We start from the raw sequence: 23436 nt of genomic DNA, 5'->3' as shown, positions 1-23436 counted from the left end.
AGGTGCTGCACGATCATCTATACAAGGGCGTTTTGGTGTGTCTTGATGACATCTTAATCTATAGCGAGAATATGGCTGACCATGTGAGTTTAGTGCAAGAGGGGCTAAAGAAATTACTGAATGCTAAATTGTATGTTGAATTATCGAAGTGTGAGTTCCACCAAATCCAACTGGATTATTTGGGCTACCGGATCTCAAGTGAGGCCATTGATATGGATCCTGGCAAAGTGAAAGCCGTAATTGAAACCCCCAAGGACTCGAAAACAGCTTCAAAACTTTCTGGGGTTTGCAAACTTCTACCATCAATTCATTCCTTCATTTGCTGAAATCGCTTTACCTCTGACAGACTTATTAAAAATGGGTAAAGATGGGTGAAATCTAATCATGTGAAAGCTAATAGGCTCATCCCTAAATTCTACGACAAACACCCAAACAAACCGATAGGCAGCCCTTAACATATACTTCTGTTTAAATTGCAGGATTACTCCTTTCTGTTAAGGGGGGGCAGATGTCAACGCTGTGACAATGGATGTCAACGCTTTGACCACTGAGAATCAGCAGCCATTTTACTTTTGCTTTTAACATGCCTTTTCTGTTCTTCTAGAGTTCAGATGCAGAAGGGAGGAATGGGGTAAATGCTTGAGGGTTTACAATGTAGAAGTGTGGGAACTCAAGGACATTGTCTGATAAGGTTTTGGTGGGCTGAGAAGCTGGAGAGAAAAGCCCATGTTTTGTGCTAATTGGAGAATGTGATTTATGACAGCTTTTGTGGGGTAGGAAATGCAACTTGTTACTTTGTATTTGGGGGGAGGGAATCTCAGTCTTGGGTTCAACTATGTAAGTGCCGATACTTTGTTTACTGAATAAAATGTTCTTTAAGGAAGAAATCCTTGCCTTGAAGTTATTTTAATTGGTTTCATCTATCAGAACCATGATACTGTGTAAATTTTATTTTATATTTATATATTGAAACTTTGGAAAAGTTATAATAACAGCTTGTATCCTAGATGAGAATGTCAAGATTGGGTAAAAAATGAAAACTATAATAGTTAAATAAGGCCCTGACTCGTCCTATTGTTTTTGAAACAATTCAGAAAATTATGACTTTCATATCCATATTTGTTCATCTGTCCAATTATAAGCACTAATTCATTCATATTTTTGCGGGGGTGGGGGTGGGGTGGCTTATATAGAAAGCCCATGAAGGGCAAGTAAGTATGTCTGCAAGAGGAGTAAGAAGAGAACAGGGTTTATATATTCTTGACAGATACATCCACAATGACTCTGCCATCTGTGCTTTGTGCTACATTTTATTGTACATTCCAATTCCCATCTCATTGATATAAACTCAGTTTATTAGAGCAGAGACAAAAGAAAGTCAGCAATCTGATATTAATGCAGTCTTTCTTATTCTCTCATCCCTAATAAACTGAGTAAGATGATATATTCAGCTATTTCATTCATTCATATGTGTGTGTGTGTGTCTGAGTGTGTGTACATACAGAGAGAGAGAGAGAGAGAGAGAGAGAGAGAGAGAGAGAGAGAGAGAAGGGAATGGGAGGAAGGGAGGCAGGGAGCTAATAAAAAATAGAATAATATAATGAAGCAGAATCGTGGGAGATTCAAGGCACACATTTTGTGTAGTGTATAATAAATTATACAAAAATTCACTTTTTCAGGTTATAACAATGACTATCAATGTGAAGGATTTTAGAAACTTTGATAAACTTTATCTTTACAGGTAAAGTTATCAATGGCTATTAATCATGATGACATTTAATTATTTCTAGGATCAGAAGTACATTCTTCTCGGTATCAATTGATGGGGATACTCAAAGAGAAAGCTGCTATTGTTCTCAGATCTTTCTTATGGGGAGATGGATCAGTGTTACAGAACAGAGTGTGGTTGATTAAACTGATTTTTTTAATCTAAATAATGTTATATGTTTATAAAGAAAGACTAGATAATGAATGGCACAACAGAAAGTATTTATATTGAAAAACAATTAGTAGATTTCTATAGCATTCTCAGAATGACAGAAGAGACCGTGATTGATGATGATGATGATGATGATGATGATGATGATGATATCTGTTCTATCATGTCCATTTCTCAAAAGATTTTTTGGATCATCTCCACATTTTCCAATCATATATAGTTGTTGTTCTCTGTTCTTTTATGCTCTGTCTGGTGTCAGTGTTGATGGTGTCTAGCCATTGTGGTTTTTGATGACCTTGTTTCCTTTTACTGCTGGTCATTCAGAGCATAATTGCCTTTTTCCTATGATTGCATAACATGTCTGAAATAAGGTGGGATGTTGTGATTTTGTCTTCTAGCAATATAACTAGTTTTATATGCTCCAGCCCTTGCTTGTTTTTCACTTTTGTTGTCCAAGGAATGTTTAGAAGGCTTCTGTAATACTACAGGTTAAACAAGTCATTTTTTCCTCCTGTCTAGTTTTTTGATGGTCCAACTTTCGCAACCACGGGTAACTATAGGAAATTGTCAGATTGGTGGTCTTGCTTTTCTATACTCAATTCATGCTCATCATTGCTGGGTGATCCAGTACAATTCAATACTTTTATTTCTGGACTGTAATTACTGCATTGATCAATTTGTGCTCCTAGCAAAATGAATTCTTGTGTGCATTTGATCTCTTCACTGTCAAGTGAACACCATTTTATTTTGACATTTTCATTCAGAAAGTTGTGTCATCAGCATGGTATTCCTTCTTCCAATCTTTACTCTGATTTTTTATTCTTCAAGTTGCAGCTTCCTCACAATGTCTTCGGCAGACAGGTTGAATAAGAAACTTTAAAGAATGCAGTTTTGCTGCACTCCTTTCTCTGTCTTAAAACAATCAATGTCTCTATGTGGTGTTTGCACAATGGCTTCTTGATTTGAGAATAGCAGCTGTACCAACTTGACCAGAAGTGTTGAGATCCCCAGGTCTATTAGGACTCTCCACAGCTTGTTATGATCAACTCAGTCAGAGGCTTTCTTGTAGTCAATAGAGCAGTTGTAGATGTTCTTTTGATATTCTTGAGATTTTTCTATGATTCAGTGGGAATTTCCAATATGGTCACAAGTATTCTGACCCCTTCTGAAGAAAGTTTGAACATTGAGTAATTCTCACCAGATATTATTGTATGATCTTAAGGAGAATCTTGCTAGTATGAGGAATGAGGACAATAATGAAATAATTGGAGCAATCCTTGGGAGGAGCCATTTTTTGGCATTGATCATTTCCAATCCTGTGGCCATGAGTTCATTTTCAAAAATTTCTGGCGCGAGTTTCTGATGGTTGGGGCGATATAGGCCTCAGCAATTCTGCAGGGGTGGATATCTACCCCTCAGGCATTGTTGTTTGGCAGTTGGCTCATTGCCCACATAACTTCTTCCTGAAGGATGACTGATTCTATTTCTGCTTCCTTTTCTTCATCATCCTTCGGAGATTGGGCCTCTTTGCTGCTGGCATACAGCTCTTCTCTACATTCTCACACCTTGTTGGTCAAAAAGTTCTTTCTCATACTTGTTTTTGATTATGCTTTTACAAGCAATAAATGCTGTTGGAATCCTTCTGATTTGTACAAATGTATTCCTGGTGTGACTCTTCATGCAGTAATTTTCTAGCTGTTTGCAATACTAGCCCCAATAAACTTTGTGATCTTTCCTTGCTGTTCTTTGGAAATCCACATTCAGTCTCTTTGCTTCTTGAGTTTGTGTGCTGCTTTGACTGATTTTCTTTGCTTTCTGATGATTTCATCTGAGAACCATTTATTTGCACCTTGTGTCTGGTTTCTTGTATGGCATGTGTTCCATCATTGTTTTAATTATGGTAGATTGAATTTCTTACCACAGTTCATCAGACCATCAGCAGTTCAGTGAGGACTGAAGTGGATCATCAATGGCTGGGTAGGACATAGTCAGTCTGATTACAGAACAGTTTATTTGGTGGGTCCAAATGCTTAGACTATTTGAACCAGGAATTCATGATAGAAAAATGATGTTAAGGTCAAAATTGAACCAAACAATTGCCTGCATCATCCCTCTCACCAACTCCAAAGCTGCTAGTGATACCTCTTGTTGCTTGACTGCCAGCATTTGCATTGAATCACCCAGTATGTCAGCAATGTCTTTTTTGGGCACTTGCTCCAGAGATTTTTCAATGCTGACATAGAAACCCTCTATTTCAAGTTCCATTCCATTAGTCATTGGGGTGTAGACTTGGACTACTGAGATTTTAAGGGATTGGTACAGATACAGATGGTCGTAATGGGTTCATTAATTTACAAGAAGCTTTCCACTGCTTGGGCAAATGCCACTCCATTCATTTCCCTGGTGTCATGTCCCAAGTAATAGTGAATTCCTCAGACTGAAAACAGCCATTATCTATTCAGCATAGCTCATTGACTCCAAATATCTTGATTTTCAACCGGGCCATCTCCCATTTGATAATATCTAATTTACCCTGGTTCATTCCTTGGACAGTCCATATTGCTATCCAAGTATCGCTGTATAGCACAGATCTTTTGTTTCAACAATGGCTGTATTAGCAGCTGGGATTCTTGCTGCATTTGCCCAAGGCATATCATTAATGCCTTAACTATTCACTGCAGGTCCTTGCTGTTCCCTGATAACTTGCTAAATACTATCTGACCTGGGGATCCTACTGTGCTCATCATATCTGATTCATTTGAGAGCCTTTCCAAAAATATTTTCTAGCCAAGGTTTTTACAAGGAAAGTCACCAGTTCTTACCTCAAGCCTCCCTATTTATTCAGGCTTGGGAATGGCTGGGTTAGACTTAATTATGTGTGAAAAAATATAACTTGGATTTAGAAAATAAAATGCCATATAAACTATTTACAGAAGAAAAAAAGGTGACTACTTCATTTAAGACTACCAGATCATATTGTTTACTTATATGTATGTTTCGGTGCACACATAAAAACATCCCACCAGATGGTATATATTCAGAGGAAACCACATAAGGTCCAAGGGATGAGGTAAAGAAATGGAATCTCTAACACTTAGAGAATATTTTAACATGTGTCTTAGTGACACCACCAAAAAATATTCTTAGAGTAAAACATGCACACAATGGGAAGAATGCACAGTATCTATTCAGAATAGCTGATGCTTAACAACTGGTTGTTACTGCTCCCTCCCATACTTGTTTACTAGCAAATTGGTAGACAATACAAATTATTCAGGAAATTTGATGTAGTGCCAAAGGAACTAATAAAGCCAAGCAATTTGGCAGCACCATGACAGTTTAGAATCAATGCTGACAAATGTAATATAATGAATGTTGGAAGGGAGATATTGAACTATCCATGTATAAGAGTGGGTTGTTATAAATTAACCTGTAACTGCTTAGATTGGAGCCTCATTTGTGGAATGTGTTCAGTCTACAGCTTCAGTCAAAATAAAATGAACCAAGATATCAAGAAAAATAGAAAAAGATGTGTAGTAACTTGAATTGTTGTTACATAAATTGATGTTAATGCCCTTAGACATTTAATATTCTATTGCGGAAGGGGAATGAGCAGCACCAAGTGACAATTCAAAAGAACTGAGAATACTTTCAGATGAATAATAAGGATGAAAAATGGTAATTTATGGCTTGAGAAAGGTATATATAAATTGATGGAAATCTCTAGAACAGAAAAAAATGTTTATCAAATTTAATATACCCTTGTCAGTTAATACCTAAGATTTTTAAATGGATGAATAATGCAGTAGAGGTGAGGAACTTCAACTTTGAGAAAATTTTCAGCATGGTCCTTCCAGGAAATCTGTGACCTGTCTTTCTAACAGGTTTTTTTTCAGAGATAGAAAAGGCAAAAGGAGATCAATTATTCTTGGTTTGATCCTAATTAATAGAGAAGACTTAGTCAAAGAAACAAACGTAGTATGACCAGTAGTAGGACCTTTGGGGTCACATGATCAGGTAATACTGGATTCTTGATGATAACAAAAAATAAAGCTGAATGCAACTGAATGCATATCTTGGATTTTTTTTTTAAAAAAAAGTGGATTTAAATATTCTTAAACCAATTATAAATAGAATTCAGTGGCAGAAGAAGCTAATAGGAAATGTTGAACTTAGTGGAAATATTTTTCCCATCATTTTGAAAACTTTATTTCTGTTGAAGAACTAACATTTTAATTTACCTTTCATAAGAAGGACATATTTGTGATAATCCTGTTCAATATTTTTTCCATAAATTTTATCAAGCCAGGACCATCCATTTCATAACTGTGCATTTGTCTCTGGTCAATGTCATTCTGTTACTTTAATAAGACCAGATCATTTTGACCAGTATTGTCAACTTCAAGGTTATTAACTAATTAACTATTTACTACTTAACTAACAAATCCTTAAATGCTGGTAAGTTTTATAGCAAGCTGGGTGAGGGAAAGTAAGCTGAAATTGAATCCAGACAAAAAATATATATTCTGTTGGTAATGGGAAACTGGATTTGAGGATTGTTCGTCAGCCTATTTTTGATAGGATTACATTCCCCATGAAAGAGCAGGTTTGCACTCTAGGAAGGCTTCTCCATTCTCAGCTACTACAGATGGCAGTTCTGGTGAGACACACCTTTGATTAATTACACAATGAGCTACTATAACTTTTTCATGCCTTTGGTGTTGATTATCGACACTTTGATTAGATCTAGTCTTGATTAGTGCAAGGCCTTAACCCAGATTCCAGAGTCTTCCTTGAAAACAGGTCCAATATCTTATGATGACTTTATGAGAGAAAAATATATTGATATCAAATGCTTATTTGGCACAACTTAAGGTCTTGATATTCATTTTTAAAGGCTGTCTTTCTAAGGGGACCACCTTGTATATGACTAACCTTTATTCAGGACGATGTGAGAAATTGTGGTGAGGCAAATGAAAGGGAGATTAGACATAAATAATCAAGAAATAGAAGAAAAGCCCATCAATAGCTTATCTTATAAAAGACAATTGCGTCCAGGCAGCAACACATCCAGTGGTGGGATTCAGCCGGTTCGTACCACTTCGGCAGAACCGGTAACTAATTTTTTGTTGCTTAGGCCCAGCATGGACTTCCAGAAGTGGCATCCACACAAAGAACCGGTTGTTCACATATTTGAATCCCATCACTGAAGACATCTAGAAAGAAGTATTCAGATCAGTTAAATCAGTGTTTCTCAACCTTGACAATTTTAAGGCATGTGGACTTCAACTCCCAGAATTCCACAGCCAGCAATGCTGGCTGTGGAATTCTGGGAGTTGAAGTCCACATGCCTTAAAATTGTCAAGGTTGAGAAACACTGAGTTAAATAGACCTGCCTTAATGAACTCAATATAAAAGAGAGTTAGAATTTATCCCAAGAGGGATAAATCAAGGACACTTTATTGTAGCCTATAAAATTCTTGCTTCCTTAGTCTTGCCAAACTGTGTGGGACTTAACAGATTCTTTTGAAGAAGCATCTACAATCAGGAATAATCTCTGCAAGGGAGGGCTTTCTGACACACTGATGCCTGAGGTCTGCAATGTACTCTCTTCATACTCCCCCAGTCTGAGCATTTAAAATATCTGTGGAGACATGCCTTTTTGATCAAGCTCTTAACTGAAATTAAAATAATGTAAACTATATTCATTCAATCAATCAGTCAATCAATCAATTTTTGTAACTGCCCATCTGGAAGCAAGTGACTCTGAGTGACTATTTTTTTTTTACTTAGGTAGTTCAAATTTAATTTATTATTTCCCTACTCCCCCCCCCAGCCCTTTTTTTAAAAAAAAAATGTACAGGAATATTTTATGCATCCGTCCATCTCTTGTCATGGTTTATATGAGTATAATTTGGTTAATTTATTCACTGAGAGAAGAGAGAATAATAAACACTTTATTTTGGTTCTTCCCTATCAGTTATGTCCATATGTTTTAAATCGTCTCATTTTCTGCAGATTGAGCAATTTGGACAATTTTTTTTTAAAAAAAAAAACCTTTGAAACCAAAAGAGTGAAGCCAGGCTCTCATCCCATGTTTATAAAAACATCTGCAATCATATTATTGCAGATTCTAATGCACAGTTCTAAAAATATTTATTTGAAATTAGTCTGACTGAGTTCAGTGAACATTATTCCATATTCATGGGATAGTAGCATAAGTTATATTTGAAATTTCTTATGCAGCTGGATTTTTCAACAGAGGAGGAATGTGCTTCCAGTAAAAATTGACTTCACATTGTCTTCATGCTCAAATACCCTCTTGTCAAAAAAGTATTTGATTAGATTTATGCACCTTTTCAAGCATACATCAATGCTTTTGATAAGAAGACAACTATAGAGAAATTGTTTCTTGAAAATGCAGCCCTGAATTTTTTACCTAAATCTTCCAAAGATATCTAACATGACTGCATTAGATTAACCTAGGAGTAGCTACTAAATTAAAAGTGATGTAAATTCAGAGTGGGATAAAATAGTTTGATGGATGTATTCTAATTCCCTTCTTTGAAATGAATTATCTGAAGCCTGAGGTGTAAAGCTTCTGTTCTGGATGATGGACTATTTCTCATCAAAGCAATACTGTACAGCTTCTCATCTTTTCAGTGTTTCTTTGTAGAACCCAGCCAGTTTTAATTTTCAAGAACCTATTGCCTCACTTTATTCTTAACTTTCTTCCTCCCTGATTTGAGTCTATGAATAAATAACCAAAAAAGAAGACCAAGTGTCAAGGAGTATTAACAAAGGTTTAAGGGCATAAGAGGAAATTAGTCAGCTTTTTCAGATTTTATTTTAAGTTTATAGTTAGTTGACAACTGTTGGTTTATTGAACACTGTCAGTAAAATACTGTGTTGTCACCATCTGCCATATTTCAGTCTGAGCTCTGGAGTTGCAACACATGACTGGTTCTAAGGGCTAGAGTCCCTTGCCTTTTGGCAATGTCTAATAGCATTAAAGATTTTCTTTAATTAATGGATACCTACCCCCTTGCCTTTCAGTTTGATTCCCTGTTAGATCTAGCAAACAAAGGGTTTTGATGTAGGTGTGTTTGTTTGTTTGTTTAAATTTGCTATAGCTGCCCATTGACTCTGGGCAGTGTGTAAAACTAAAACATCCATCAAAACAAGATAAAATATAAAAGCACATAGTCCAGCTCACAGCACATGTTCACAGCATTACTATAAAAAGGCACAACATGTCCTAGCCTGCTCAGGGCAGATGGTAAATACTGCAACAAGTTTTCCATTAGATTGATAATTGGATTCAAGCGATTGCCAAGAAAAAGTTAATACGTCTCACACTGAGCTCACTAGAGGTGTACTTGTCTGTCCTCTTCTCCAATGGATAGTCAGAGGACTGAATACAGTCCAGGAAAATGTTTTTTTTCCCAACTGACAGATGTGAGCCAGTTACTGAGAGGATGTAGACTCTTTTGGCTCCCTGCAGTGACAGTTTCAAAATAAATATATATTTTGTTAATATTTTTTTCTGCAAACTACCCAAAGTCACCTTGTTTAAGTTGGGCGGCTATGTAAATGTTACTAAATATTATTTTTAAATAAAGAAATAGAGAATTTAATAAAAAATCAGTTTTCAAGGAAACCCATTTTATGTTAGTGCTGTAGAAATGCCTCACAAGAAGGAACGTGGAGTGGAATAGAGAGAAGAGAGAGCTCTCCATTTTCCTAGTGGATATAATTGTGTCCTCTCCAAAAGTTTGCCCCTCACTTTTCTAATCACCCAGATTTTTAGGGCGGCAATAAATCCCTCATAAATAAATAGGAAAATAAATAAAATATTTGTTATTATTTGTTAGATTATATCCTGCCTTTCTTCATTTTTGAATTATGTGGGAAAGGAAATGTACATTTTTTTTTTAAAAAAAAAGAAAGATACACCAGAATGCCCTAAAATATTGGCAGTGCTCGCACAAAACTCTAGATAATAATCTATGTATAATTCAGGTGTTCTAAAATATTTTCTTGACATTTCCCGGACAGATTTAGAGAGTTGTTGAAATGTCAGGTCCCTGAAAGTTAGTAAACATTTCTATCTTCAGAAAGGGAAAGGGAAAGGTCTGGGAATTGCAGGTCAGCTTTTTTGACATCAATCTGTGGGAAGTTTTTATAGGAGATGATAAGCAGATTGATCGGTAAAAACACTCAATTCTCAAGAACAAGTTTTGAGAGACTAATTTTAATTCATTATTTAACCAAGAGGTTCCTTGGTATGGTGTGGGGACATTTTCTATTATATCCTGATTTGATAAAGCAATGTCACCTGTTTATTTCTTTGAGTTCTGTGAGAACTGCAGCAAAGTTTATTTTGCAGCAAGTTTAAACATTATTCCTCTTCATGATTGCCTATAATTAAAGGAAGGAGTTATGGAGATCATCTCATTCAATAGGCTAAATTTTAAGGGAAGGGGAGGGAGGGAGGGAGGAAAATAGAAAATCAAAACTTCAGTAGTTCTGGCTACCCCACACTCACAGACCTATATATGTCCATAATTATACATTCTCAAATTAATGTCATATGCTTTGGTCAAGTAATACTAAATTTTATCAGAGTTAATGCAAGGAAATGGTGATAAAATCATATTAAATTTTAAAATAGAGGAAATGGAGTGTTGATGAAAATTTAAAAATTTGACTGGACTTGCTGGCTGGATGAGCATTTGACAGAATTAAATTAAACTTATACTTAAATTTGCTTGATGGTTTAAAACTGTAAACTGGAAAATAATATATTTTCATATTACTTAGCATTAATACCAATGGGGGATTACTTTTCAAACCTTTTTTTTAAGCAGTTCAATTTAACTTAATTTAGTAAGTGATTAATATATCAAAAAAGCTTAACTTGTACTTAACCTGTCTATTAAAACGTTGGCAAGTGGAAAGTAATATATCCCCATTTATTATCATATCAATAGGACCTTTAGTTTTTTTTAATTCTCTGAGAAAAGCCTGGCAAATATATAAAGCTATTTTTGAGTTACTAGCTATTTGAAAATAAAGCTGTTTTTTCATAAACTGCATGGCCCATTTTTTTATTATTACAAACAGTTTTAATTTCATACAGTCTGTACTTTTATGATGTTTTCCATTTAAAAACAGCTTGCATACCAGTATATATGCACATAAGGATATTATTTTATGGCTATTTTACAAAGATTAGTTCTAAAAGCAAAATGCTTCAGATTCCATTTTCCTCAACTGTTCTTTCAATTTAAAAGCCCCACAATCAACATGGCAGTTATATAAAGAAAGCAAGTGTTTTGAAGAGTTGTATTTTTGCAAAGGAATGTTGTCTGATAGTATTCTCCAGGTTGAATGCATATGATTCTTGTAAATATGCACAGTAAGCAATAAAACCAAGCTGGGGACTGGAGAAGGCAGGAGGAGAGGCCATGTGTCTGCTCTATTTGCGTGTAAAACCATGAGACAGCAGTTTTGTACAAGATAACGGAATTCTGTATTCCTATGCTACCTGCATATAACCTTTGACCCAGCCAATTTTCTGTTTCTCACTCTGATTTGTGAGGCAGGTGTAAAGAAAAGGTACAATAAGAAAGGTACATTTTAAGAGAGGGGGGGAGAATCACTGTTCCTACATACCTATTATTTTAAATGCTAAATAAGAATTTTTTGCTTCCTTTTCATACAGAGATGGAAAGGATAATAGCTCTGCTATGACTGTGTCTAGTTTGACTTAGTTCTTTAGAAAAATGCAGCATTTCGCCAGGCTGATTTCATTTTGCAGCCATGGTACACCTAAGACAGTGAGAGATTGCGAGTGCAAATCACATGAGAAAGCTCTGAGCAGAAGCAGAAGAGTTTAAACCATTGCATGTACCCAAAATGTAAAGAAACCAGTTTTATAACATTTAAAATATACCTAGTGATCTTTAAAATATTTCAAAAATTGCTCCTATTTTCAATAGGAGAACTGAAAGTCCAATATAGACACAGCTTCATAGCCTACAAAAGTATGTTTATATTACAGAAAACCACACCTTACTTTGACCTCTTCATTAATAACAGTGAAAGTGATACTGATAATGACTCCTCTAAGATCTCCACACCAGCAATATTCAAGAAAGCCATTTAACACCAAGCAGATGATACCCAAAAGAAACTGCCTGGTAAACAAAAACAAACCTCAGCTAAGCATTTGGAGGTATATCTTCATCTGCTTCCGTATCTGAGGGGTCTCCATTAACACTGCAAGAATTTTACTCTTTGGAGAAAGAGCTCCCCTCACCTGTTCTGTCATTGGACAAGCCAAAAAAGATGCTTCCTGTGCTAAAGAGTTGGGATCCCTGCTTGCCAGTGATCCACATTTTCCACCCATGCTGCACTAATTATTCCAATGGATAAACAAATGGCAGAGAAGGGAAAGCACGAACCGATGGTGCCCCTTCCCCCTACAGAAGGGGAGACAACCATCTCTGCCAACAAATAATATAAAGTTGATGCCTTGGTAAAATTACCAACCTAGTCCCAGGCACACAGTGCCTCTGCTTGATATTCAAGTGACAAGCATAAGGTCACCCTTCTAAACTGGAATGTGGCTGGGTGGTTTACACCCACCAGAGATGACATCATATTGCTCCAAGAAATATGGACTGGTGATCTGCTATTAAATGGACTTCATTCTCAATTAGAGAAGAACTAGGGGACCTGTGGATCCTTATCCCACTACGTTGTGAGCAATATCAAGGCCTCTCCCCTCCCCCATTTAGATTATATGTCATGGCTGTGTTAATCCAATTCAATAACCAGTGTTGACATAATATTGCAAGTAAGACCAGCTAACATTCAGTTATCGTAAGACCAAAATTATGGCATTTGCCCAGAAGCCTAAGACTCCTGGAGGACAGATGACCACAAGATTGATTAAGTCTCATGTTTCAAATACATAGGAGTGATTTTTTCATTCTACAAACAGTAGAACACCCCACAGGGATTATGTTGCCGAAAATCCACAGATAAGCATCTGCAATTCTTAAATTTCTCAAGACAAGAGATAGCCACTATATACTTGCAGTGCTCAAATTCAAACCAAGCCAACAACACAGATATACATGGTGCCCATTTGAGTCCCTTTTCCAATTCAGCCCATTAAAACTTGTTCAATCCAATTTTTTAAGATTGCCCCTTCAAGGCCCCAGCATCGAAAATTATACAACATTCAGTATTGCCATGTTCTGCATAGCAGTGCTCCATCAAATGATAACCTGTGCCATAAACCAGTTTTAATAAGCATCTAGTTTGTCATTCTAGAGTGCTGTGTATTGAGATTTAGTCTTCCATATACATTCCCGTATACCCAAGTTCTTACCCTTCCTTTTATATTCCTATTAGATTTTTTATATACCTATGTTTTAATTGATTGTACCACATCCTCCTCATGCTGGTTTTTGAGCATAATAAAAATTAGAAAATTGCTATTATGACTTTTACCTGCCTATTTAAAACAGGTGGAAGGCAGGTACATGAAAAGTTTATATGTGCACTGCTATGTTTTCTGACCTGCCTTGGCAATACTTGTATCTTGAGTTTCATGATACCCTTAAAAATGAAATGAGGTTTCATTTTTAAAGACACTTGAAAAACACAGCATCAATAGAACATAGAGTTTCAGATAAACATGTAGCAAATGTAATAATTTGAAAAAGATTTATCTCTAACAGTTTGATTACTTGACTTAGGCTTGGCTCTTGTGCTTGGTATTTGATATCTATGCTTGTGAAAGTACAAAGGTGTAGACTGTATTTGAGTTTGTTGAATGTTTGGTACTTAACTGTTATTTTAAAAAATCCTCTTGCACTATTTGGGGAATGATCTTCAGTGTGCCTACAGTATATAAATTCAATTCTGTTGGTTTGGGTATTTTCTTGAGCTTTCTTGGTTCTCTGTAAATACTCTGTGCTCCCTTGTATGGGGGCCATGTGCTTGACAGTGTACTTGTTGAAAATGCATGCTGGTTTTTCGGTCCTGCTGGAGCTTTAAGATAAAGCCAAGAATGTATATTTCTATTTTTATTTAATTTGTATTTGTGTTCTCATACACATAACAATATGTGTAGCTGGGTGTTTTTTTTGCCTGCTTTGATGTTTTAAAATACAAATAAAGGAAGGCTTTATTTTCTGGCTTTAATATTGTCAGGCAGCAACTGAGGACTGCTATTTCTAAATTTACTCAACCCCAGTCCATTTCTCTGACCCTTTTGTGGGATGAATGATGGGCAACAATCAGTATAGACTGCCATACAACCTACTCTTGTGAACCTGGGGCCAAAAGCAAGAAAAGAAAGATTGTTCTGAGTGCCCATTATTTCCTATAGCCGTATCCTCACGAAACTCACGAAAATGCAGCCAATTTGTAATAATCCAGAATATTACAGGTTTGTAATATTTTGTTTTAAGATTATACACTACAAGGATAGGCCATTCTCAGCTTACAGATATGATCAGTCAATATATTTGGCTTTGTTTCTATATACAGTAAAAGTGTTGATATACAAGGATTATTTTTTTAAAAAAAGTAAAGTCCTACTGCAATTTTGTTTATATTAGATTAGAGAAATTATTGCTGTATTTCTAGTTTCATCCAGAAATCCTTTAGCTACTTTATATCATTGTGAAGTTTGGAAAAATGGAATATATGCAGTATTAATGTAAAGTTTCCTTGCTTTATTGTTTATATGTGTTTCAAGGCAAAGCCTTATCATCTCTCTTGCATAAAAATAATTAAATAATTGCAAGCACATACACATACACACACACACACACACACACACACACACATGCTAATCTGAGCTAAAGTTTTCAGTTTTCAGTCTCCATTTAGAATAATTATAGGTGGGATTATAAATATTGTGGCATAATTAAATTAGATTAGAACCCTCTCTGTCATTTTGTGTTAGTCACTCTAGCTAATTCCCTTTACAGAGCTTTTGACAGACCATTTCAAAAAACACTTCATTGAGGGAAAATAACTTGATAGGGTCAATGTTGAAAATAGATTTATTTTTCTTTCTCTATTATGTCATCAGTTGGATAATTATTGAAGCTAATATTAAACATTTATTGCAGTTTTAATCAATGTGTATACCATCCCAAAGAGTACACTCAATCCATATGTGATGTTAAAACAATGAAATTGATATTTTAATAAATAAGTCATAGCTATCATTTGACAATATTAAAATGGAGGGAGCTGCAATGTTTCCATTTTCAATATTCAGTTAAAAAGATAGACTATTTTAACAGAGCCAATCATTTTGAAAAGGGCATTATTAAACAATCTGAACCTTTTTCTCAGTTCTCAATCTTTTTGTAAAAGTAGGCTATTTAATTTTGACATATTATTGTTTCTTTGCTATATGCATTGGCCTGTTTTGATAATGATGCTTTTTCTTTGTTTCTTACAATGTTTTTTTTTTCTACTATCAATTTGTTTCATGTAATTTTAGAAAGTAATTCTGAGATACATGTAGTTTTGAGCTGACATGATCCATTATCAATATTATTAATATGGTTCATTTAATTTATAACTCAGAGTGTTTGATAATTTGTTTATTATAATTAGATGATATATATTGTTTTAATATGGCAATCCTTTATTGCAAAATCAATGGAGCTGTCGAGTTTTTTTTTTCTTATTGATATAGAACAATGGTGCATGTGTATCTCTAGAAACCTCTAAAAATAATTTGAGATTATAAAACAAGCTTACTTGATAACATTTGTATGGTCTTCTCCTCTTTCATTCCTGCTTACTCGACCAAAGGCAACATCAATCATGTTTCAGTTTTGTTTTGTAATCTGTTTTCCAAAATGTCTTTGAGGGCAGAGACTGATCTTGCACCAGTGCAGAGGTGGGTGTCAGAATACAGGATAAATCTCTTTTCTCAGAGCAACTTTTCCATCTTGTTGAGTGTTAATTGATGCAGTGGATTAGAAATCAAATCAGGAGTTTCACTTGGAAGGAGAAGAAGCAAAGAAACAGACTTCATATAATTTGAGACATAAAACATGGAATGTGAAATGACAGTAACTAATTTTTCAGAAGAACAAAGTTGATAAAACGTGGATCCACCATGTCCATCTTGTTTAACTCACCACTCATTTTCCATTATTGTAGTTTCATTGTTCAGCATTCCAGTTCCCCAATCCACGCCTGGAAAAAAAATTAAAACATCACTTCTTCACCAAATTCCTACATAAAGGATCCTTATACACATCCACTGCCTTTTCCATCATCAGCATCATAATGTTCATTATGCAGTGCAGCATCCTGCAAGTGTCCCCATTTTCCCCCTCCTGTGTGCATCGATGATCCATCTGAAGTGAGTCCTAGAGCAGAAAATAGCTGGCAGAGTGCTCTCAACTTCACTTTTCACCTTGCCACATTTCAGTTTTTCAGTGAGGAAAGAGTGGGGAAGTAACAATTTAGCCCTCATTCAATGAGGAAAAGTAGGGTGCCTTGGCTTCTGCAGGTAAGGGGGGAATCCCAAAGGTGGGATAACTCAGGAATTGTCAACATTCAGAAGCTGCTCCAGAAGAAGTGAAACTTGTACTATAACATTCCCTCTGGAGAAGAAACTAATTAATTTTCAAAATTAATCAGAATGGCTTTTGAAGATGGCTGAAAGTATAGAAAGACACCAGATGCACGTATCCCTTATATCAGTTACCTTTTTAAACTAGAAGCTGCAATTATACAATGAATAGCAGTCTATTAATGAGCCAGCAGAGACCAAATAATGGTTTGAAGAACTTTCTAATTTTTAAGTTGTAAAAATGTAACATGATTGCAGAATGTACTAATTATATTTTTCAACTTCTTGGTATGTTGCTTTCATTTGAATCATGATGATAAGAATATGAATGAGGAAATAGCAGGCTGGTTCAGCTAAGACAGTTTATCCTTCTGGCATAGAAACAGAACTACAGCACATGAGAAGTGCAGTCTTTATTCTTCAGACAATTCCTGCTTTCATATGTTTAATAATGCTTATGCTGTCTAATTCTTAGTAGTGCTTATACTGCATGCAAAGGATAAAAGGAACAGCTTGTAAACTATGGGAAAAGTGGTTACATATTAGGATTAGGGTTGATTCTCCAAAACACCTCTCTGGGGCTGCTCCTTGGAGGCACAGTGCAGCTACAACTACTCTGAAATTCAGGACAGCTTCTTTGAATCTTATAAGAATCTGTTTCTGTTTAAGTTAATTTCAGCTGCACAGTACCATAGACAGCTCTTGTTAAAACACTCCAAACAGGAAAGAAAAACACCCAATATGATCATTTGTACCTTCTCCCTTTGCCCTTCTCACAGCTTGAGAAAAGATTGCAGATAAAAAAATCTTATTGGTTTCTTTGGAGGAAGAACATGCATTCTAATCATGTTGGGGAATAGCCTATAATCCTCCATTCCATATTGCTTTCTGAAAAGGGCATCACCCATAATAAAATAGGTAGTTGCATATTTTCTGAAGGCCTGCTTTCATCCACAGACTCACTGAAGTGTGGAAATTTAGAGGGAACATTCCAAACAAATAACTTTATTATGTAATGAATACAGTATGGAACATACTCTGTCATCTCAGGTACAGAGATATATTAGAATTGTTAGAAGAACTATTTGTAAATATTTTAATTGTTTAAACTCTTAAGTTGTAGACACACATACGTCTCCCAAAATATAATCTTATTTTTTTCTATATTTTTTATTTTTAGAATATCATTCTTAAAAGATGGAAGCTTCCAAATAGCTAATGTGAGTAAACCAGATGCTGGAAGCTATACCTGCCTGGCAGAAAATAAGTTTGGAAAAGCTAGCAGCTCAACTGCCTTATTAGTAACAGGTAATTAGATAGTTAATAGTCTCTCACTTGAAAATTATATGAATTGAGTAATGTGTGAAAGAGATGTTTTGATTTTGAATTTTCATCTTAGGTTAGAATAACATAGTGTACATAACTCAAATGAAATATATAATTTGAGATCTTTTTAAATTACTGTTAATGTCACACTATACATTTTTGCAGAGGTTCAGAACTGCCAGTGCAGATGGCATGGAATAGCCATAAAGCCTCTGGAAACATCTATTAAAAGCAGGAAGGCATGAGAGGTTGATATGCCATCAGATGTTAATATTCTGAGAGGTAGTCATGGATCTCCCCTCCAGAATCTGAAAAAAAAATGAAATGGAAAAAACAGGGAATGATCTTTTATTTATAACTATGGAATGTTCCAGTAAAGGTTCAAAAGACAGGATTTTCTTGATCTATCAGTCAACAGAGAATAGCAGTCAATATCATAGCAATTTTGGCAAAAAGAAGATGCTGTACACAATTAGAAGATAAAGTGCAGTAGGAGATAGCAAGGAAAATCATTCACAGAACCTTTTCCATTTACTGAAAATGAAATACAATTTTGTCTGAAAATAAAAGAGGAAACCTTCTGGTGGACACACTCAGATGACACAGAAAAGCCCACTCTTTTTTTAAATATATAGTACATCACATACACATAGAAAATTGATTTCCCAACTGTGCCCACCATTTTGAGTCAATGTTTGTCACTACAAACACCTCTGAAATAAATACTTGCAATTTGGGTCATTCTTTTTGAAAATCCAGTTTTTTGTAATTTGCATATTAGAATAATAGATCTATAGATCAATAATGTTTTTTTTTAAAAAATTCAAAATAACTTGTTTTAGTTTTCTTCTACATTAATGGGCAACCTGCACCTCGCAAGTTTCATGCACTCTCAAATTCTTTTTGAGCAGGCCTAAAGGGGCCAGGAGCAATTTTATCCAATAAAATTATTATCCTCTCCTTCCTGTTTGACCATTTTCCCCATGGAGTTTGAGGGACAAGATGAACTGGACTCAAACAATTTTGCTTCTTACACCTCATATTAACCTTACCCCCATCAAAAAAAAAATTACAAAAAGGAGGAAATATATTGTATCCTCCTTATATCATATGGTTCCAGGTGGCAAAGAAATGCCATGATAATCATGTTGCAATATTTATCATATTGTGAGAGAGGCTTGGCTTTGTATATCGGGTTAAGCATTTCTTTATTTTTACTATGATTTGCTGGTGTTCACACTTTGTGGAAACCCAAAAGCAAATTTTTACCAAGTATGATTGTTTCAATAACAGTGCTATGTAACACAAAGCCAACCATCCGGTAGCATACATACAAAAAGACCCACCAAATCTTTCTACATAATTCCCACTAAAGTATTACTGAACATGTTATGAAACTGTATCTAATTTGCATTTTTTTAAAAAAAATCTGGAAATTTTTAAGTTCAGTTTTTGCAAATACAGCATGATTACATCATTATGACATCGTTTTGTTGTTACTGTTCTTGGAATATAGATAGAGTTTGGAAAACCTAATAGAGAGCTTAGAATTGACTCAGGTTTTTTTTCATGTACTCTTAAATGGAATAGATTATTTTAAAAAGCATACAAATGTTAACACATTAGCTAGAACTGACTCTGTATGTTCTTTGCAGAACCAACCCGGATAACATTGGCACCATCAAATATGGATGTGACTGTAGGGGAAAGTATAATCTTACCCTGCCAAGTTCAACATGACCCACTCCTGGATATAAGTTTCACATGGTATTTTAATAGTGCATTGACTGACTTCAGAAAAGATGCATCCCATTTTGAGAGAGTGGGTGGGGTAAGTTATAATATAATTATGTAATTTTGCTTTATTATTGGACATGGAATCAGGTTGAAAAAGCAAAAAAACCCACAATTCTATTCCTGATTAAATTGTATTCTGTTGCCTATAGCAGTAGTACTAGCACTTAGATTATATAGTGCTTTACAGCACTCTCTGAGCAATTTACACTGTCAGCATATTGCCCCCACAGTTTTACTGACCTCAGAAGGATGAAAGGTTGAGTAAACCTCGAGCCTATCAGGATCGAACTCCAGGCTGTGAGCAGAGTTTGCCTGCAATACTGCATTCTAATCATGCACTATCTGGTCTCCTATCACTAGCATATAGCTTTATAACTATAGTTTGTGGTTAAATAAATTATGATAGCATGGAACATATCTTACACAAATAGTCCTCCAGTTACCACCATAACTGAGCCCAAAATTTCTGTTGCTAAACAAGACAGTTGTTAAGTGAGTTTTGCCCTAGTTTATGACATTTCTTGTCATAGTTAAGTAAAACACTGCAGTTGTTAAATTAGCAACATGGTTGTTAAGTGAATCTGGCTTCCCCATTGACTTGGCTTGTCAGAAGGCTGCAAAAGGTAATCACGTGACCCCAGGACACTGCAACCATTATAAAGCCGCCAAATTTTGATCACATGACCATGGGAATGCTGCAACAGTCGTAAGTGTGAAAACAGTCATAAGTCACCTTTTTTTTTCAGTGCCATTGAATGCTCACTAAAAGGATGGTTGTAAGTTAAGGACTACTGTATTCTGGATAGTTGGATAGTGGTTCTTGAAGTTTTGCTCAATGTGAACAACATGCTATTTTGTTTACAGCCCCAAATAACTTTCCAGAGAGTTTGATGATTGATGTTCCATTTTCAAGTAGGCAAATGTTATGTATTTTCACAACTCCATTAGTTCTTTAGTCATGGCCTCTAGTTCCTTTGTTTCAACTTAAGTAGTTTTTATTTCCATGAAGTTTTTTAAATTGTCTTGTGGGTTTTTAAAGTTTGCTTCTTTAAAGTATCACTATTATTTCTTGTTTGTTTAGTTTTTGGTGGTAAAAGTCTTAGAAATGATGGGTTAGTCATAGGTTCCAACTGTAAAAATTCAGATTATGCTAGGTAACTACCAAGATTCCCTGAATTATTAATGTTGCAATTATGATTTGAGAATGCTAATATCAGCTGAAATTGTACAGATATTGGTAATATAATGCTGTTACTGCTTTAATTCTATCCAGCCTGTTAACAATTTGTGTTCTATGGGCCAGCAAACTGCTCATCAGGAAAGGTGTCCTTCCTGTCACTATAAACTATCCACAGTAGCAGAAATCTAATTTTGCTAGCTGAAACTGAATAAAATCTTTCACTGCCAAAACTATATGAAACATTGACAATTTCAGAGCTTTCTTTCTTTGTTTTCATAGCATCCAAGACTGATTTACATGGATTGTACTGATTTTAGTAATATGGTGAATTATTAGTAAAGGTAGTCCTTGCATGATGACCAATGTTTAACAACCATTCAACCTTTCAGTGCCGGAAAGAACTGACTTATGACTAGTCCTCACAGTTACAATTTTCTCAGCATCCCTGTAGTGATTTGAATCCAGATGATTGGCAACCAGCTTGAACATACAATGGTTGCAGCATTCTGCAGTCATATGATCACCAATTGTGACCTTCCCAGCTCTCCAAGCAAAGCCACTAGTGAAGCAGGGAAGAGATCGCAAGTTGTGGTCATGTGATATCTCACTTAATGAGTGCAGGTGATTCACTTAACAATTGTGATAAAAAATTTTTTGGGGGGGGATGCAAAATCAAATGCAGACATGTGGTATCTCATTTCACAACTGCACCATTTAACAACAAGTTTTCTGATTCCTATTCTTGTCGTAAGTCGAGGATCATATATATTACAATTCATCATGCTATGTGTAGCATTTTATTGTAGTTATATATGGTATGGATTTATATATGTATCGATTTTTCTATTTGCATCAAAGAAGTAGTCAGGCTTTTATTTAAAGTAAAATTATTCTCTTTGATAGTCCCACTACTTAGTTTACACTCTGAATATTTATAACAAGATTAATTTTACTGAAGAGGTCACTGAAAGAGACACTAAATATGGCTGATAATGTTTTATATTGAAGATATAACTTAAGGTTTAAAAACATTCAAACTGAATAATGTTTCCTGGCCACAAACAGTATGAATATATGGAGTAAACTTAAGTTGGATATAAGAAAATAGGATTCATTCTAGCGTCTGTCTTAAAAATATAGCAGAACATGAAATATGATTGCAAATTGGAAAACACTTCTCTAAAATGAAATCGATAACTCAAACAACCTGGAAAAATATTTTCATGTGCATTATGAAAAGAGGAAAGTGGTATCACTTATATTCCATCCCTAATACATGATGCAAGGTGTTAAGGAGTCTTAAAACACAAATACAGGAAGTCCTTGACTTATTATTCTAACCCTAACAATCATTCCTAATTTGAATTGATCCAGTTCAGTATTACTTATATCTATGTTGCAGTTTATTTTTTCCAATATTCCATTTTCAAAAAGCAAAATTTAATTTCTTCCAAAAGTCACTAGGAAACTACATGCATAAATATAATTGCATTTAAGATATTAATTGCTCTAAGCACTACTACCAGAGAATACCATCTTCTTTTAGGTTACGATTATGTTTCCTGCAACAATTCTATAGCAGAATATTCTACCTTTCAATCAAAGCTCCCTTTCATGTTTTAAAAGTAAAGGGTTACGTGGTAGTATGAAGTACCTCAATGCTTGGCATGGAAATCAAAAGGAAAACAAGTTGAGGCAGCATGGCAATTGTTATTTTGGTTATGATTCTGATTTGGGATTTAAACTCAACTTTTTATTAATTAATTAATTAATTTTATTAATTGCTGTTCATCTTTGACCAAGTGACAAAACTAGTGGACCAGAGGAATGCTGTGGATATAATTTACTTGGACTTCAGTACAGCATTTGACAAAGTAGACCACAACCTACTACTTGACAAGATAGAAAAATGCGGGTTAGACAGCATCACCACCAGATGGATCCGTAGCTGGCTCACTGGCCGTACTCAGCGTGTGGTCCTCAATGGAACCACATCTACATGGAGGGAAGTGTGTAGTGGGGTGCCCCAGGGCTCTGTTCTGGGCCCAGTGCTCTTCAACATCTTCATCAATGATCTGGATGAGGGGATAGATGGGGAACTCATCAAATTTGCAGACAACACCAAGCTGGCAGGAATAGCCAACACTCCAGAAAACAGGCTTAGGATACAGGAGGATCTGGATAGACTTGAACACTGGGCGCTATCTAACAAAATGAAATTCAATGGTGAAAAAAGTAAGGTTCTACATTTAGACAAGAAAAATCAAATGTACAGGTATAATATAGGGGGTACCTTGCTCAATAGTAGTAACTGTGAGAGGGATCTCGGAGTCCTAGTGGACAATCATTTAAATATGAGCCAGCAGGGTGCTGCAGCTGCCAAAAAAGCCAACACAGTGCTAGGCTGCATTAACAGAGGGATAGAATCAAGATCACGTGAAGTATTAATACCACTTTACAATGCCTTGGTAAGGCCACACTTGGAATACTGCATCCAGTTTTGGTCACCACGATGTAAAAAAGATGTTGAGACTCTAGAAAGAGTACAGAGAAGAGCAACAAAGA

The 23436-nt window shown here is 35.4% G+C and overlaps 1 protein-coding gene across 1 annotated transcript in view; it reads left to right on the top strand.

Annotated features, from left to right (window-relative positions):
- Window positions 1–23436, top strand: part of LOC107294493 (contactin-3) — an 81889-nt gene that overhangs the window by 32632 nt on the left and 25821 nt on the right. Inside the window, exons 6-7 of the mRNA XM_015823726.1 lie at window positions 17749–17876; window positions 19550–19725. Of these exons, the coding sequence (XP_015679212.1) occupies window positions 17749–17876; window positions 19550–19725 (304 nt within the window). The remainder of the gene's footprint in view (window positions 1–17748; window positions 17877–19549; window positions 19726–23436) is intronic.

Source organism: Protobothrops mucrosquamatus, unplaced genomic scaffold (assembly GCF_001527695.2).
Source record: "Protobothrops mucrosquamatus isolate PMUCROS unplaced genomic scaffold, P.Mucros_1.0 scaffold1968, whole genome shotgun sequence".
NCBI classification, from domain to species: domain Eukaryota; kingdom Metazoa; phylum Chordata; class Lepidosauria; order Squamata; family Viperidae; genus Protobothrops; species Protobothrops mucrosquamatus.
Note: the sequence above shows the minus strand (reverse complement) of the source record. Positions and strands in the feature narration are given on the sequence as shown.